General features: G+C 56.7%; 6 protein-coding genes across 6 annotated transcripts; 4 read left to right on the top strand and 2 right to left on the bottom strand.

Moving 5' to 3' along the window:
• Positions 1–891: 891 nt before the first annotated feature.
• On the top strand, positions 892–2,610 carry MAM_02855 (d-3-phosphoglycerate dehydrogenase; the record flags this gene model as incomplete). Its single annotated transcript, XM_040821654.1, has 1 exon — positions 892–2,610. One exon carries the CDS (start codon positions 892–894, stop codon positions 2,608–2,610), a length of 1,719 nt encoding a protein of 572 aa, XP_040680223.1.
• A 1,267-nt stretch (positions 2,611–3,877) lies between these two features.
• MAM_02854 (d-3-phosphoglycerate dehydrogenase) lies at positions 3,878–5,823 on the top strand (the record flags this gene model as incomplete). The annotated part of the gene is made up of 4 exons (XM_040821653.1): positions 3,878–4,101; positions 4,197–4,423; positions 4,487–5,156; positions 5,208–5,823. The coding sequence occupies 4 exons, from the start codon at positions 3,878–3,880 to the stop codon at positions 5,821–5,823; spliced, it is 1,737 nt and encodes a 578-aa protein (XP_040680222.1).
• Positions 5,824–6,298: 475 nt separating this feature from the next.
• Positions 6,299–7,588, bottom strand: MAM_02853 (3-carboxy-cis,cis-muconate cyclase; the record flags this gene model as incomplete). The annotated part of the gene is made up of 3 exons (XM_040821652.1): positions 6,299–7,149; positions 7,247–7,355; positions 7,442–7,588. The coding sequence occupies 3 exons, from the start codon at positions 7,586–7,588 to the stop codon at positions 6,299–6,301; spliced, it is 1,107 nt and encodes a 368-aa protein (XP_040680221.1).
• Positions 7,589–8,730: 1,142 nt separating this feature from the next.
• Positions 8,731–9,857, top strand: MAM_02852 (chlorocatechol 1,2-dioxygenase; the record flags this gene model as incomplete). Its single annotated transcript, XM_040821651.1, has 3 exons — positions 8,731–9,014; positions 9,093–9,603; positions 9,657–9,857. 3 exons carry the CDS (start codon positions 8,731–8,733, stop codon positions 9,855–9,857), a joined length of 996 nt encoding a protein of 331 aa, XP_040680220.1.
• A 1,138-nt stretch (positions 9,858–10,995) lies between these two features.
• Positions 10,996–13,499, top strand: MAM_02851 (Armadillo-type fold protein; the record flags this gene model as incomplete). The annotated part of the gene is made up of 2 exons (XM_040821650.1): positions 10,996–12,476; positions 12,554–13,499. The coding sequence occupies 2 exons, from the start codon at positions 10,996–10,998 to the stop codon at positions 13,497–13,499; spliced, it is 2,427 nt and encodes an 808-aa protein (XP_040680219.1).
• Positions 13,500–14,048: 549 nt separating this feature from the next.
• MAM_02850 (Demethylmenaquinone methyltransferase) lies at positions 14,049–14,829 on the bottom strand (the record flags this gene model as incomplete). The annotated part of the gene is made up of 2 exons (XM_040821649.1): positions 14,049–14,321; positions 14,422–14,829. The coding sequence occupies 2 exons, from the start codon at positions 14,827–14,829 to the stop codon at positions 14,049–14,051; spliced, it is 681 nt and encodes a 226-aa protein (XP_040680218.1).
• Between the last annotated feature and the right edge of the window lie 1,017 nt (positions 14,830–15,846).

Raw genomic sequence — 15,846 nt, 5'->3', positions numbered from 1 at the left:
CGCCGTACAGACGCGTCCCCTGGACTTTGCAGCCAGTAGCAACCAAGCCCGCCCTCTCTTCAAGTCTCTTCACCCGCCCGCATGCGTCTGCCCGCCGCCCTCTCATCAGTCAGACACACCGTCCTAGACTACCACCGAGTAACTACGGAGAACGGAGTCCGGGAACATGGAAGACACGGTCTGACAGTCAGCCACAACGAGGGCGGGGGAGGGGCCACGAGCCAGACCAGACCAGTTCCAGTTCCAGTTCCGCTCACGCGCAACACCCAAGTCGACTGCTCACCTTGAGAGACATTCAGAACAAGCCTCGACGTTTGTATGGCCCGTCCGCCCATTAGCGTCCGTCATTCTATTCCTGCAACATGGCAACATGGGTAGCAAAGCGTCTCCAGCCACCTCGGTGATTCGCCCCATATGCCCGTCAGGCAAAGCAACATAGTACTGCAGCATCTGGATGCAGCCCGCATTGGCTTGGCTTGCCTCACCAAGTCCCGGCACCAAGGGCAACATTTGGATGCGTTTGGGCCAGGACAGAGATCTGATTCGGCGTACGGAGTAACCTGCGGATTATACGCCAGCCATGTCGATTCGTCGGCCTGGATCCAGGGGTTGGCGTACCGACTTCTCTGTGCAAGACAATCAGCCTGACCCGAGGGGTAGCCAAAAACAATCAATGTCATGTTCGGCGGCTTTGGCAATTGGTTAATAGTAAAACTAGTCCTATCCCCCCCAGCCTTTCCTACTTGGCCATGACCCCGACCCTGTCTCTGGTTCCTCTATCCCCTCTCTTCTCCAACTTGATCGCCTCTTGTTGAGTCTTTGGTTTTGTGCCATTACACCGCTGTGTTTGAGAACAAGTCATACGCGGAACGTTGAATTCTGCTTCTGGCCATGACGCCCTCCGCCATCCTAGATCTGACGTCAGACTCTCCCCCTGCGAGAGCTCGTATTCTCGTCCCCGAGAAAGTCTCGGCTGATGGTCTCGCCCTGCTCACGCCCTATTATGATGTTGATGTCAAGCTGGGACTGTCCCCCCAAGAACTCATTTCCGTCATCCCCGGCTACCAGGGCCTCATTGTTAGATCAGAAACCAAAGTCACATCAGAAGTGCTACAATCAGGGAAGAGGCTCAAGGTGGTGGCGCGCGCCGGTGTCGGTGTCGACAACATCGACGTGCCGGCAGCTACGACGCAGGGCATCATTGTCATCAACTCTCCGGCCGGGAACATCTTGGCAGCCGCCGAACACACCATTGCTCTGCTTCTGGCGACGGCCCGCAATGTTGGCCGTGCCGACGGAACCATCAAGCAAGGAAAGTGGGAGCGCAGCAAGCTTGTTGGGGTAGAAGTTGGCCGGAAGACGCTCGGTATTGTTGGCCTGGGCAAGGTTGGCCTGAATGTTGCCAGGATGGCCAAGGGTTTGGGAATGCAGGTCAAAGCCGTCGACCCCTATGCCAGTGCTGACCTGGCTCGCCAAGCAGGCGTTGACCTCGTTCCAAGCCTCAAGGACATGCTGCCACAAGTTGACTTCCTCACCATCCACACCCCGTTGCTGGCGACGACGATGGACTTGATTGGGGAGGCGGAACTCAAGGCCATGAAGAGGACAGCTCGGGTCCTCAATGTGGCCCGAGGCGGTGTTTACAACGAGGCCGCACTGCTCAAGGGCTTGGACGAGGGATGGATTGCTGGCGCAGGCTTGGACGTCTTCACAAGTGAGCCGCCTGCGCCTGATTCCGTCGCGGCGCAGCTCGCCAGACATCCCAAGACGGTGGCCACACCGCATCTGGGGGCTTCCACGGTGGAAGCACAGGAAAACGTGTCGATGGACGTATGCACCCAGATGCTCGAGATTCTGCGCGGTGGCCTACCGACAAGCGCCGTCAACGCTCCCATCATCCTGCCGGAGGAATTCCGGAAGCTTCAGCCTGCGGTGCAGCTGGTCGAGAAAATGGGACGCCTCTATACTCAACATTTCGTCAAGGAAAAGGGGGGGATGATTGGTGATCGCAAGTTTGAGCTCATCTATCACGGCGACCTGGCCGGTATGCCGAACACGAAGCCACTTTTTGCTGCCCTCGTAAAGGGCCTCGTAGCCTCGTTCAGCGACTCTCACATCAACATTGTGAATGCGGCTCTCATTGCCAAAGAGAAGGGCATTATAATCAACGAGACACACGCACACCAAGCTAAAGACTTGACTTTTTCAAACCTGGTGACCTTGAGGTCCATCGCCGACGGCCCGGTTGGGTCCAGGACGGAGCAAATCATCGAGGGGTATGCGTCCGATAAACGGGTTTACATTTCGAAACTGGACTGCTTCAACGCAACGTTCAGTCCTGAGGGCACTCTGATCATTCTTCACAATTACGATGAACCGGGCAAGATAGGTGGCGTGGGCATGGTCCTCGGCTCTCATGGCATCAACATTCGATACATGCAGGTGGCCAGCTTGGATGCAGAGGCCCGCCAGGGGCACAACACGCCCCCGAACCAGAAGGACAATGAGGCTCTCATGATTCTGGGAGTTGATGGCGAAGTTGATGCAGAGGTCATGGAGGGATTGCGCAAGTCAGAAGGTGTTTTGGACGTCAGCTTGATACGATTGTGATGAGGGGTGCTATTCCAACCCCCGGGGAAAACGTTTACTCTTTGGATCTATAATGTAACCAACATGCCACTTGAGTCTTGACCAACTACTACCTGATGGGGCAATGGGGCTTGCATGAACGAGCATGCATATACTCTGTATGGATGTATTATTGCATCCGCAAGCGTCCGCGGCGATCTCAGCTCAGACTCCGCCGCAACGCTGCCATTGGCATGGACCCGTCCCCAGCAGAAACACTATTGTAATTTGTCTAGAAGTGTGCACATACTGAGTTGGTCCCCCCAGCAAGTGCATGTGCATGTATTTATCTACTCCCAACGCATGCCTGCATCACGATATCCTAGTGTAAGTGCCTAGGTACCTACTACCTTAAGTAGGTACTTAGGTACTTACCTACCCAAGTACCCAGGTACCCGAGTACCTGAGTTCCGAAGTCCGAAGTTCTCCCTCCGTACGGGGGGTCGAGGTGTGGCCCCGCGAGCAACAGGTCGGGCATGCAGCCAATCAACGCGCGTGGCTCGTCTCGCCCCTCGTCATGGACCCTGGCTACCAACGTACCAAGCTCGCTACTTGCGTGCAGCAAAGCCGCAGCAGCAAGGTACAAGGTACGGGTCAGTGGCACCTGCCCACTGTTGTTCTGCCCAGGACGTCTCCACTATTATCCGTTAATGGCAGGAGCAACTTTACAGTAGGACGTCAAGAGCATGTTAACTGAAGCATGTATCGGACCACGGCACGCTGTACTGTAAAGTACTGCAACATGTTAGTGCGTACCCGGTGGTTGGCAGACGCAACCATTCCACAGGCAGTATTGTAGCACCCACTCCGGCCGGACTCGACCAACCTACCCTTCTGCTACATTGATTGTTTATCTGTTTGTCTACCTATTCTAGCTACGACTTGACGATAGATTTGACTCGTCGTGGCCGCACGGCCAAGCGCCCTTCGATTAGTCGAGCCGTATTCGAATCCCGCAGCCACCCGTCGGTCCCTGCATCATCGAAGCCTTCGACGGTTACACAGAAAGCGACTGCCAGTGGGCGTGGAGTTGCTTCTGGCCACAAAGTAATATTGGCAAAGTCATCTATCAGCGCTTAAATCGGCCTGCATAGATTTTTGTCTTCAGGCTCTGGTTGTTCTCGTTGGCCTATTTCTACCATTGTCCTGAGCATCAACCATCGGAGTTGCTCAGTGCCGAGCGCGCGACAACAGGTTGTTGCGGCGTCATCTTCGCACCTCTCATACTGAGTATTCCAGACGATCGAACATGCAGCGCAACGGGGGCTCTGGAGGCTTTACAAACTTTCGAACATGCGTCCTGGCTATGGGCCGCGTCTTGGGCGCTGGCTTGTCGTCTGTCGCGGCTGCGCCATTGACACAAACAAAGCCGCGTTCTGATGATGACCTCGACGGGACATCTTTGTGGGTGCTCTACGTGGCCTCAATGGCCCTCGTGTTGCTCGGTGGCGCTTTTGCTGGCTTGACTATTGCGTGAGTTGGTATGCCTGTAGCTCAGGGTGCAACCACTTGGAGCTGCCTGACGTCGGAGAAGTTTCCCAGCCGTGCTGACTGTTTCTTTGCCATAGCTTGATGGGACAGGATAGCATTTATCTACAAGTCGTATCCGGCGACTCGACGGAGCCGCAATGCAAGAACGCCAAACGAGTACTGAGCTTGTTGAGTAAGGGCAAGCATTGGGTTCTCGTTACGTTGCTCCTTGCCAACGTTATCGTGAACGAGTCGTTGCCAGTTGTCCTCGACAGGACGTTGGGTGGCGGTATTGCTGCCGTTGTCGGCAGCACCGTTCTCATTGGTTAGCTTCAATTTGCTAGATCCGTTGATGCGCAAGATAGTTTGCTGACCCTCTGACTTATAGTCATATTCGGCGAAATCGTCCCCCAGTCCATCTGTGTCCGCTTCGGCCTACCGATTGGTGGATATATGTCGAAACCCGTCCTCATACTCATGTACCTCATGAGCCCTATTGCGTGGCCAACTGCGAAACTACTCGATTGGATCCTCGGCGAAGACCAAGGCACAGTCTATAAAAAGAGCGGCCTCAAGACCCTAGTCACTCTTCACAAGTCTCTTGGGGAGCTCTCGGAGCGGCTGAATCAAGACGAAGTGACCATCATCACCGCTGTCCTAGACCTCAAGGACAAACCCGTATCAGAGGTTATGACTCCCATGGTGGACGTGTACACGTTGGCTGAAGATCACATTTTGGATGAAAAGACAATGGATAATATCCTGTCATCCGGTTACTCTCGCATCCCCGTTTATCGCTCAGGCAACCCTACGGACTTTGTCGGCATGCTTCTTGTCAAGACACTCATCACGTACGACCCAGAGGACAGAATACCTGTCCGAGAAATTCCTCTCGGGGCCATTGTTGAGACCAGACCAGACACCAGCTGCTTGGACATTATCAACTTTTTCCAGGAAGGCAAATCTCACATGGTCTTGGTATCAGATCACCCTGGCTCTGATCACGGTGCTTTGGGCGTCGTTACACTGGAGGATGTGATTGAGGAGCTCATTGGAGAGTGAGTCCAGACTGGATACTGAACCAAGCGCTGTATCTAACGGGAATCCAGGGAAATCGTTGACGAATCAGACGTGTATGTTGATGTGCACAAGGCCATTCGGCGTCTGACACCGGCTCCTCGAGCCCGACGCATTCATGCTGAGTCTGGCGCTGCTGCCGTGGGCAGGAAACCGGGAGACGGCGCAGCCCTGGTTCACATTGCAGAAAACCTTGAGGTCCCCGACCCTGTGGTTGGTTCGGTCGGAGCGATGAGTGACGGCGTCCCGGAGAGGGCTCCCAAGACGGCCACCTTCATGAGGCGGCGTGGTTCTGCAGGACCAGATGGCACGGCCGACAACAGACCCGTGCCCTTCAAGGCGTCGTTGAATGAGATGAAAGAGCAGCTCCGACACCTTGCCCCTTCGAACCGCGCTGCCAATCCTCGAAACACTCGCACCAATGTTTTCAAGATAAAACAGGGCCTCAGCGTAACGACGTTTGTTGCGGGCGACGGCAGCCCCAGGCCGCTTGAGGGCCCAGGGCCGAAGCAAGACGATGTCGCATACACCGACGAGTCAACTCCTCTTCTCAACACGAGCGATTTGAATGGCGGCGGGCCGGAAAACGGGTACGGGTCCGACAAGTCAAAAAAGGACGAAGTGAGATCCAAATCGCCAGAACATTAATAAGACCCGAAGCCCCTCAAGAAATAGCGGCTTCTTTTTCACAATTAACAAACAAGAACACGCCCCTTGGTTCACTATTGTCGGCTTTGGCCGTGAGCGAAACTGTATTAGCTGGAGGAATAACAAAAATGGCATTTTGCGTTGGTATGTACAGTCAACTAGTATCAGCCTAGATACTCTGGTATTCTCTGAAATTGTCAGACGTGCCCAATCATCCCTCAATGTCGTGGGACCTGCATGTAAAGCTTCGCCAAGCCTCGTGCCGCCGGGGCCTAGAAAGGGCCCCGTGGCAAACTGGCAGAGTTTCATGGCCGGCAGTCAATACTCGCCCGGCGGTAGCTCTCTTCAGGGGGGAAAAGCTTGGCTGTTCTCTGGGGTATTTAATATAATGTATATACACCCAACTAGCTATACAACTAGTACGTCTACCACTATAACTCGGCTGTATAGCAAACACCTTCCAAGAAAAAAAAAATCAGTCGTACCAAATGGCATTCATACCGAATCCTGGCTCGGGCACTCTCACTCTAGCTACGCGCGCCAGAAACTCGTCCTGCCAGCGATAAATCTCCAGCCAGCCCTCCTGGTCGTCGGTAATGGCTATCCATTCGTCGCACCAGTCACTTGGGGCCACGGCATTGCTGTGGCCGCCACTGGTTGGCGTGGGATTGAGGCATATCTGCCTCTCGATGGCACCGTTCTTGCCCAGCTTGAAGGCGGCAATGTAGCCTGTCAGGTCAAACGAGTTTGCCCTCGAGGACGCAAACAGATATTCGCCCGAATGAGATAGCGAGCACACATCAGCACGATACATGGCCCACCGATCGGGGATGCCGGGCGGGACGAGGGGGTACTGCTTGTGCGTGTACACGGGCATGTGCGTGGCAGGATCGACGAGGTACTCGCAGATTCGGTTGCCTTTTTCCATCAGGGCATACAAGTAGTTGCCGGAGGGGTGCATGGCCACCCAGCGGGGGTGGTCCGTCTCGTCGGGGCATTCGACGCAGCCGACGAGCTCGAGGGTTGCGTTGTCGGGAGACGACGGCGCCTCCCTTCGCCGGCGGTGAGTCCAGATCTTGTTGGCCCTGAGGTCCGCGGAGTAGAGGTACGTCTCTGACGGGTCGAAGACCATGCCGTGGACGCCAGAGTCGGGCTGGTAGGCGTAGTGCTGGACGGCGGCCTCGAGGGCTCCTGAGGGGGACGAGGAGAAGACGGTGCCGTGGCCGGCGTGGCTGTAGAACGGGTTGCAGTATACTGCGTGAGGGGGCTGCTTGGCGGCCAGGAGGAAGATGGCGCGCGTGTTTGTGGATGCTGAGGACGCTTCGGCTGCGTGGTGCGGCGGCTTTAGCATAAGGCGTCTCGTTCATCCCGGAAGGGAGGGGAGGTCCTTGGCTGGATGGGTTTCTGGAGGCGGCGTACATACGCTGGTGAAGCATTGGGTGGGAAGCTTGGTGGATGATGGATGTTGGGGACTCGACGGCAAAGCTGGACCATTTCTTCATGGCGGCGCCGTAGATGGTCTTTTTGGCGTGCTGCCGGATGTGTCAGGACGTGGCCTTTGTCTTTCAAGATATCCGAGTGACGCTGGGAGAATCAGGGCGTAGGCGGGGGGTCTTACGTCAAAGGCCATCCAAGAAATGGGTTCATCTTCTGGGATTGGCGTTCGCTTAACTAGCTCGACGGTGAGCTTTTCATCGTCAAAGGCGAACGTGAAGATGGCTCCTGGCGGCGTCCACGTGCCGACCATGAGGTGATGGACGGGCATGTTTGTGGGAGGAGTTGGGGCAGTGGCAGGCCGTAGGACGGAGCAGATGTCTGGATAACTCGGAAGTCAGTTTGAGATGAAGTTTTGACATGGAGGGCAAAATTTTGGATCCGGGTTGACTACGTCTATTGCAGAACAGATGGGCATCGCAAACTACCCTGTGGTTGATGCAAGTCGTCGCCTTTCGTACCTGCCAAGTCAGGTTCACGCTCTTCCACCGGAGTACTCCGTAGTTACTACCCTGGTTCCCAAAGTGCTCGTGTACCTATCCCAAAGTACCTAAGTACCTACCTACAAGGTACTTACCTACCTAGGTACGTAAGGCAGGCCCTCTGTTCTCCTACCCCGTCGTTGCTCCCGTGATGACGTACCGTTTCCCCCGATTTCGCGCCTCGGAACTGAGAATATTACAAAACAGCGCCAAGTGCCGCACGACAGCCCAGGTGAAAAATATTTTGGTCAACCGACCACCCTACCGACCGTGAACAGCCGGCACACGGTCTCGGGAACCTCTGGCGGCAAATAACTGCCCGGGTGGTGGACACAGGTGGGGTGGTCAGCATCGGAGACTCTCGAGCTTCTGGCCAATCGGAATCAGGTTATCCACAGATCGGCACCCGCGATCGCAAACTCGAACACTCTACATATCCGCCAGGGACTGGTGAAGCAGTGCTAGCGGCGCCAGATTCAGACATCTGGACCTTTTTATGGTTTGCGGGGTTTCGACCGTCAAGATCTAGTCCAAGTCCCTGATGATCAGCATCGCTCCTTTGTTTTTGCGGTCAGGGAAAGGAGGGGGGCGTGTGGGTGAATGGTTGCCAAATGGCGGACGCGCAAATGTCATCCGCTTCCTGATGCTGACAACTATTTATAAAGTCTTTGCTGCTCCGCGGGTGGCGGAGGACCCTGGGGAAAGTATATATTCGACGTGATTCCCCGTCGACGGCTCTTGTGTCCTCCATCTCTGAGCCGGTAGTTCTCAGCTTCAACCTTGCTCTGCTTGACGACAAGTCTGCCATACTATCGCGTCAAGTCACCGCCCGGGCGGCAGCAACTTCCGAAGACGCCATCTACCCTCATTCTCTCGCCACATCTCTCTTCTCCCCCTGCTGCGTATCTTCAAACGCCTCTGGTCTGCCGCGATGACTACCAACGGTCACACAAACGGCGCCTCGGCCGAGCCAAGCAGCCGCTTCGATCCCAACTTCACCAGCCATGTCATCAAGACCATGGGTCCTGATATGACGCCTAGAAATCGCCAGGTCCTCAGCAGCCTGATCAGACACCTACACGATTTTGCGCGGGAGGTTGAGCTGACCAATGACGAGTGGATGGCCGGCGTTCACTTTGTCAACTTGATCGGACAGACGTCTACCAAGACGAGAAATGAGGCGCACCGAATTTCTGATGTTCTCGGTCTTGAATCGTATGATTAGTCTTGTCCCCTCCCCTTCTTCTGCCGCAAATGTTCCCCCTTGCCGTGCCGGCTGACACGCGGATCAAGTCTCGTGGATGAAATTGCCAACAAGATCATCGCCGAGGGAGACCTTGACCCAACTTCATCCTCGATCCTCGGGCCCTTCTGGTCTCCCGATGCGCCCTTCCGCGAGAACGGCGGCACCATCATCCAGGATCCCAACCCCGAAGGCCGCGTGTGCAGGATGCACGGCACCATCACCAATCTCCTCACCGGCAAGCCCATCCCCGGCGCCGTCTTTGACATCTGGCAGGCGAGCGCCAACGGCAAATACGACTTCCAGGACCCGGAGAACCAGACCCCCAATAACCTGCGTGGCAAGTTCAGAGCCGACGACAACGGCCGGTACTGGTTCTACTGCTACCATCCCACGGCCTATTCGTTGCCCACCGATGGTCCAGCTTATCAGCTCATCACCCTCATGGACCGTCATCCCATGCGTCCCGCGCACATTCACATCATGGCATGTCTCTCTCTCCCTCCCTTTTCTCCCCTGAAAGCCCGTGATTCGAGAACGGGGGCTTTTACAAGAGCCGCTGTTTGAAAAGAAAAGGCAAGCCATGGCAAAAAGCTGACCTGTATAAACTCTAGGTTACGCATCCCGACTTCAAGGGCTGCACAACACAGCTGTACCCCAAGGACGATCCCTGGCTCGAGACTGACACCGTCTTTGCCGTCAAGGACGATCTGGTAGTCGATTTCAAGCCAATCAGGGGCGACGATAAAGCTACTTTAGAGCTCGAATACAACGTGGTCCTATCGCCCAAGGGTTACAAGGGCAAGGTTTTTTAAAGCCGCTCAGGCTGGCCGTTCTTGTCTTTTTTTGTTTCTTTTCCCTCAAGCATGTACGTGTATTATATGAGGCTGGGTGGAAGCGGTAGGCGAGTATTTGCATTACATACAAGGTCGATGAATTGGGGAAACACGAGGCTTGGCCGTGACTGATCCCTGTCTGCTGCCGGACCCTATCTCGCTCGAGTGCATGCTGAGCGCGGCAGTATAATGAACCGTGTAGCCAACTACTAGCAGTGGTGTGTGTGAGACTCGAACTCTCCAAAAAAAACTAGGTGCACGGCGTTGGGGGCGAGACCGGCCGACATGCCGCGAGACACTGTGCCCTGGTGGCGTTTGACAGCACGCACGCGCGACTTGCGCGGCGACAGCAGTGACGAGTCCCACGGTGCTTGGCTTCGCGCTGTGGACTGCAGCAGTAGTACTCCGTACGGACGAGGATGGAGGAGGATGATGTGGTGCGACATTGGCCGGACGGCTCATGGCGAACCACGAATCTTTTGACGTCGACGCGGCGAGGGTCTTCTCCAGCAACCACCTGCGTCTGCGTCACATCAATGCGGGATGCGCAGTTGCTCGGCCGCACAGCCTGTGGCCGCGGTGAATGACAGAAACAAAAGTCACAATACCGATCATGATATGGGGTGCTCCGTACTCTGCATGTAACGCATGCATGGGCGTGGACGGCATCAACTCGCGTTGGGTGCAGAGTCGAGGGCCCGCAGACTTTGGGTTCGGGTTGGGTTGACCGTTGGGCGAGGAGATGGACCCACATCGGCGGTCGCCACAGCAACGGCTGCGCTAGTAAACAAGGGCGGGTCTAAACCTCATCCAGAGGGCATCTTCGTTGAGAAACCTATCCGTTTCGCCGTTGGATTGATTTATTCGCAATGATATAAAATACTTGATTTGGTGCATCGCCAATTTATCCGTCTTATTTTCTCAGAGAGCCTCGTGTTCATTCATGCCTTTTCGGGTTCATCCACCGACTCAGAGGCCTCAAACCAACAGACCTACCGGCCGCGGTTTACGGCGATAACGGGCAAAGGGCCGCGTCTGGCGACGTTTTTTTTGGGTCAACGGCTTTTTTGGGGACAAGCGGCCTCGACGATTGAGACGTTGATGCGTACCACGGGCAATGGCGTCTGACAGTCGCGGAGAAAGTCTCAATTTTGAGGGCAGTTCCCCGTCCAAGCCATCATCGTTCATAGTTTCGTTTCTCCATCGTCGACAACCTTCAATCGACAAGGCGCTGTCGAGTACTACCTCTGCTGCGGAACAGCTCGGCTTTCCGGACAAGACCATGGTTGGACAACTCCTTAGAAGTGGCCCCGGTGCCCTGGGCGAGCTGCAGCAGAACCAACAGGACGTTGCTCCTCGCTCTCCAAGAAAGTCCCGCGATGAGCCTCGGACTGGTAGGCAGTCACCCACAAAGTCCGCCCTGGGCAAGTTTGCTTTCCGATCGAATGCCGACAAAGAAGCGGCGCGGACGGCCAAATCCCGGGACGGGTCGCCGCAGAAGCCCAAGAAGGCCAAGTCGGCAACGAACCTCGCTGGCCTGCTGCCACGGCCGAAATCGCTAAAGAACTTGTACAAACTGGCCACTGAAGAGGACAACCGCAAAAGAGACAAGGAGAACATGACGCCCGATGGGACGCCGGTCAGTGAACGACCACCGCCGATTTTCGCCCAGTTCACCTCGGATCGAACCGTGAGGCAGGAGATTGGTTGCTCCGAAAACACGCCAGGTCGAGCCGTCAGGGATCGACCCAAGACGTTCCAGGGCCCGAAGCCGCAGGATGACGCTGTACACTGTCCTTGGCCTTCTTCGTCCTCACCCTCCAAGACGAATGCTCGTGCTGCGCGGCCCGTGTCTATGCATCCGACGCAAACTCCTCGCGGTAAAGGTGCCTCTGGCCACGGACGCTCCAAGTCCGCGGCCACGACCCCGACCAACTCGTTGCCTCAGCTGCGAGTTGACCCCAAAGACATTGACGCGCAGTTGGAGGCCCTTCTGGATCGTCGCAACATTCCCGAAAATCAGCGATACAAGATGCGTAACCTGGCCGACACCATCAAACTCGAGTTTATCCGCCAGGATCACGCAGAAATGCAGGCCGCCCGAGCGGATCGGCCCGGAACTACAGGCACGACAGGTAGCACGAGCAGTGCCGAAGGGGCCATTTCCGGCGATCTCAATAGTCCTCACGAGGTTGAGGAGCGACCAGCGCGCAGCCGGGGCAGAAGCTTCACATTCTCCAGAGGCAAGAAGGGCTCGAGCTCGCCGGCAAAAAAGCCCAAGGGGGAAGCAACTCTTGGCCACCACTTCAGAAGCCGGTCCACGGACAGTGTTGCTTCTGATCCCCGTCCTTCCTCCTCTTCTTCGCCGTCAAAGGCGTCCGGGTTCCTATCCAAGATCAAGGCTCAGCAAGGCCCGTCTGATTACGTTGCGTACCTCAGAAAGGTGCAGAAGCCGGAGCTGGTGGAGGTGGGCAAGCTGCACAAGCTGCGTCTGCTGCTGCGGAATGAAACGGTGGCATGGATTGAAGACTTTATACAGCAAGGTGGCATGCACGAGATTGTCGAGCTGCTGAACCGCATCATGGGGGTTGAATGGAGGTGAGTCACGCACAACCCAGCCAAGAGGGGGGGAGCATTCCGTTCCATTCGAGACTGACGCTGACGGGGGCGCGCAGAGAGGAACACGAAGATGCCTTGCTGCATGAGAACTTGCTGTGTCTAAAGGGGCTCGCCACCACCGCCAAGGCCATGGAACACGTCAACGCCGTTCAGGCGCAGCTGTTCCCCAAGCTGCTGCACCTGCTCTTTGACCCTGAGAAGAAGGGACCGAGCGAGTTTACGACGCGAAACATTGTCACGTCGGTTCTTCTAACATATATCGAATCGGCTCCGCCGGCGGAACGGGTCGTCAGAGTCAAGAACGTGCTCGGCCATCTCCGGGACAAGGATACGGAAGAGGGCCGGCGTCCGCTTCCCTTTGTCCTGGAGATGAGGCAAGAACGGCCGTACCGGGTCTGGTGCAAGGAAGTCGTGTCCGTGACAAAGGAAGTCTTCTGGATCTTCCTGCACAACCTGAATGTCGTCGCTCTGGCCAGCGACAAGGCGGCACGGTCGACTGCTCCTCAAGAGGGGTGCTCTGCCGGCGGCGACGAGCATCGAGACGGCCCGTTTGGATACATGCTTCGCCACTTCCCTCAGGAGCGGCCACCGGTTCCTGCTGCACCCTACGTCGGGGGTGTCGAGTGGGATGCGACAAACTACCTCGCTTCTCATGTCGACCTCATGAACGCCATCATCGCCTGCACCCCTTCCACGCGGGAGCGGAATGCCCTGCGGGCCGAGTTCCGCATCTCGGGGTGGGAGCGGTGCCTGGGCGGCAGTCTCCGTATCTGCAAGGAGAAGTTCTACGGCAGCGTACACGTCGCCCTGCGGACGTGGGTTGCCGCTGCAGCCGAGGATGGCTGGGACGTCAGGGATGTCCGCTTCGGGCCTCCTCCTGAGTCGAGAAGCCCCAGGAAGACGGCCGGTGGCCAGAAGCCCAAGGTTGAGGCGCCGCCAAAGTTGGAAATGCCCAGGCTTGATTTCGGGGACGTCCAGCCGGCCGAGGACGCGTGGCTGTAATCAAGACGACGACAGCGAGCTCATGAGTCACGTCACCTCACGTCACTCATCGTATGGAAAGGACACGAGAGATTGGGTACGCACGCATGGACGGTTCTCTGTTGCCGCCAGTCACTCCTTTGGTTTTTCGTGCATCTGCATCGTCATTTCTCTTTCATGACTACCAACCAGTCCATTGGGTTGTCGTACATTTCGGGATTCTCGTTGGGGACTCTCTCCTTCTCTTCTCTCTTCCTTTTTTTCTTTTTGTATAATTGGGACTGTTGGTGCTCTACGACTGCATTGATTGCATGAATGAATTTGACGAATTATGAAACATGGGCCTGAGTTCAAGTTCAAGCCGTGACTGTCTTGCCGTGTGACTGTCGTGTGCTGCTGGTCTGACTCTTGTATTCCCCCCTCGCTGTCCGTCTTCTGGGATCCTGGGCATGGCGGGTAGGGAGAGGCGTGCGGCGCAGCTCCCGGGAAACACTGACGACCAGTGTTCGGCCGGCGGAAGCAGCTCCGTCGCTCTCGTCGGCTCGGGGTACGGAGTACAGAAATCGCAATTCAGGTCCCCCGGTGGAGCTTGAACGCATCGTGTACCGACATGCCCTTCAGCACGTCCTGCTTGACCCTGTCGTCCGCGGCGACAAGCCCGGGCAGCATCTCGAGGACCTGGTCCAGCTTGTCCCTGGGGATAATGACGACGCCATTGGCGGGGTCGTGGAGGGCAACGTCGCCCGGGGAGACGACGACGCCGTCGATGTCAAGGGGCACTTGCGTGGCCCAGGGGACGCTGCCGCCGCCGGAGCCGACTGTCGAGACGCCGCGGGCCAAGATCTAGTCCGTCGCGAAACGGGTCAGTTTTTCTGCACGCCGTCTTCACCGTCTTCCCCTTCTCGGCTCCTTCTTTTTTCGCACGGAAGGGGGATTGCAGTACCGGGAGGTCGGTGCGTTTGAGCTCCTGCACGTCTCGCACGCGGCCGGCGACAATGATGCCCTTTGCACGGCGCATCTTGATGCGGAGGGCCATGATGCCACCGCAGATGGCGTTTGTCTGGCCCGGGGGCTGCCTCATCACCACAAAGGTGCCCGGCTGGGTGGCGTCGCTCCAGTGGCCGTCCTTGGGGACGTTGGGCGCTGGTTCGGCGGGAGCCTCGCCCTTGGCGGCGAACAGGACGGTGGACACGGGCGCGACGGTCGGGCTCTCGGCTTCCTTGCCCGGCTTGGTGCTGTAGGGGCTGAGGTCTGCGATGAATCCTGCCCCGGGGACCTTGAGCTTGAGGAGAGCGTCTGAGACGTCGCATGCGGTGTACCGCTCGAGACGGGCGAGCGCGGCGGTCGACATGGTCGACTTGGTTTGTGACGCCAGGCGGGGAAGGAGACTGAGCCGCGGTCTGGCGAGTCTGGAAGATGGACGCATGCCTCGGCACCTCTCTGGATTCTGGAGGCTGGTGTTTCCGTTGCACGTCGTTGCGCCTCGGCTCGGCTGACCCCGGGCCGCGTCCGTCGCAAGTGGTTGCATGACGTCGCGGGTCCGGTGGGTCCCGGACGGCGCTGAGTCGTGAGCACCGAGGTGCCTTAGGTACTCCGTACTTGAGGAGGTACTTGGACGCCTCGGCGGCTTGAGTCCGGCACCTGGGCAAGGTATCTAGTCCGGTACTACGTAGTACTTACTTACTCAGTCGATTCGCGGGAGCTCCCGTTCGTCTGCCGACTGGGCCAATCAGAACCACAGCAGTTGTTCTGCAAGTCTGGCCTCGCAGGCTCGTACTTTATGTCTGAATCCTGATTCGGCACAATGCTGTCCTTGATCTGCTGGCATGAAATAGTAGCACGTGTCTGAGACCAAGGACGAACCCATTTTCTTCGTAGCCAAGTTTAGTTTCAACAAGTCAACTCGAGTCTTTCAAGCCCAACCACTCCGTACAGAATCACGACTCTCAACTGTCTGTCGGTTCTCGCCGCTTGGTTGAACATTCTCTTCAAACCGGAGCCGGAGCCACATGGACCATAGCGAATACCACACGAATGCGGCACGCAATACCACGCTCATCGCGATAATCAACCGCGTTTTCAAAGCGGACGAGCTTCCTTTGTTCCTTACCTGCCCGCTGGGTTGAGATGCGCCTCATCCCCACACGAACAAGGGTCATTCGATTTATGGCTGAGCTCAACAGGCTAGGATGGAACTGAGTAGCGGACATCCAGCGGCACAGCGGCGTGTGCCCGGCCTGGGTTGTCTTTGTGGTTTGCTTTCTGTCATTTGCAAGTCCCGCCAAAGAAGCCGGGAGAGACGTTGCAGTATTGTACCATCTCGTACGGTTGACCAAGTCCCGAGTCCTCGAGCACTCAGCAAGAGCAT

Source organism: Metarhizium album (assembly GCF_000804445.1).
Source record: "Metarhizium album ARSEF 1941 chromosome Unknown scaffold_5, whole genome shotgun sequence".
In the NCBI taxonomy this organism is placed as follows: domain Eukaryota; kingdom Fungi; phylum Ascomycota; class Sordariomycetes; order Hypocreales; family Clavicipitaceae; genus Metarhizium; species Metarhizium album.
Note: the sequence above shows the minus strand (reverse complement) of the source record. Positions and strands in the feature narration are given on the sequence as shown.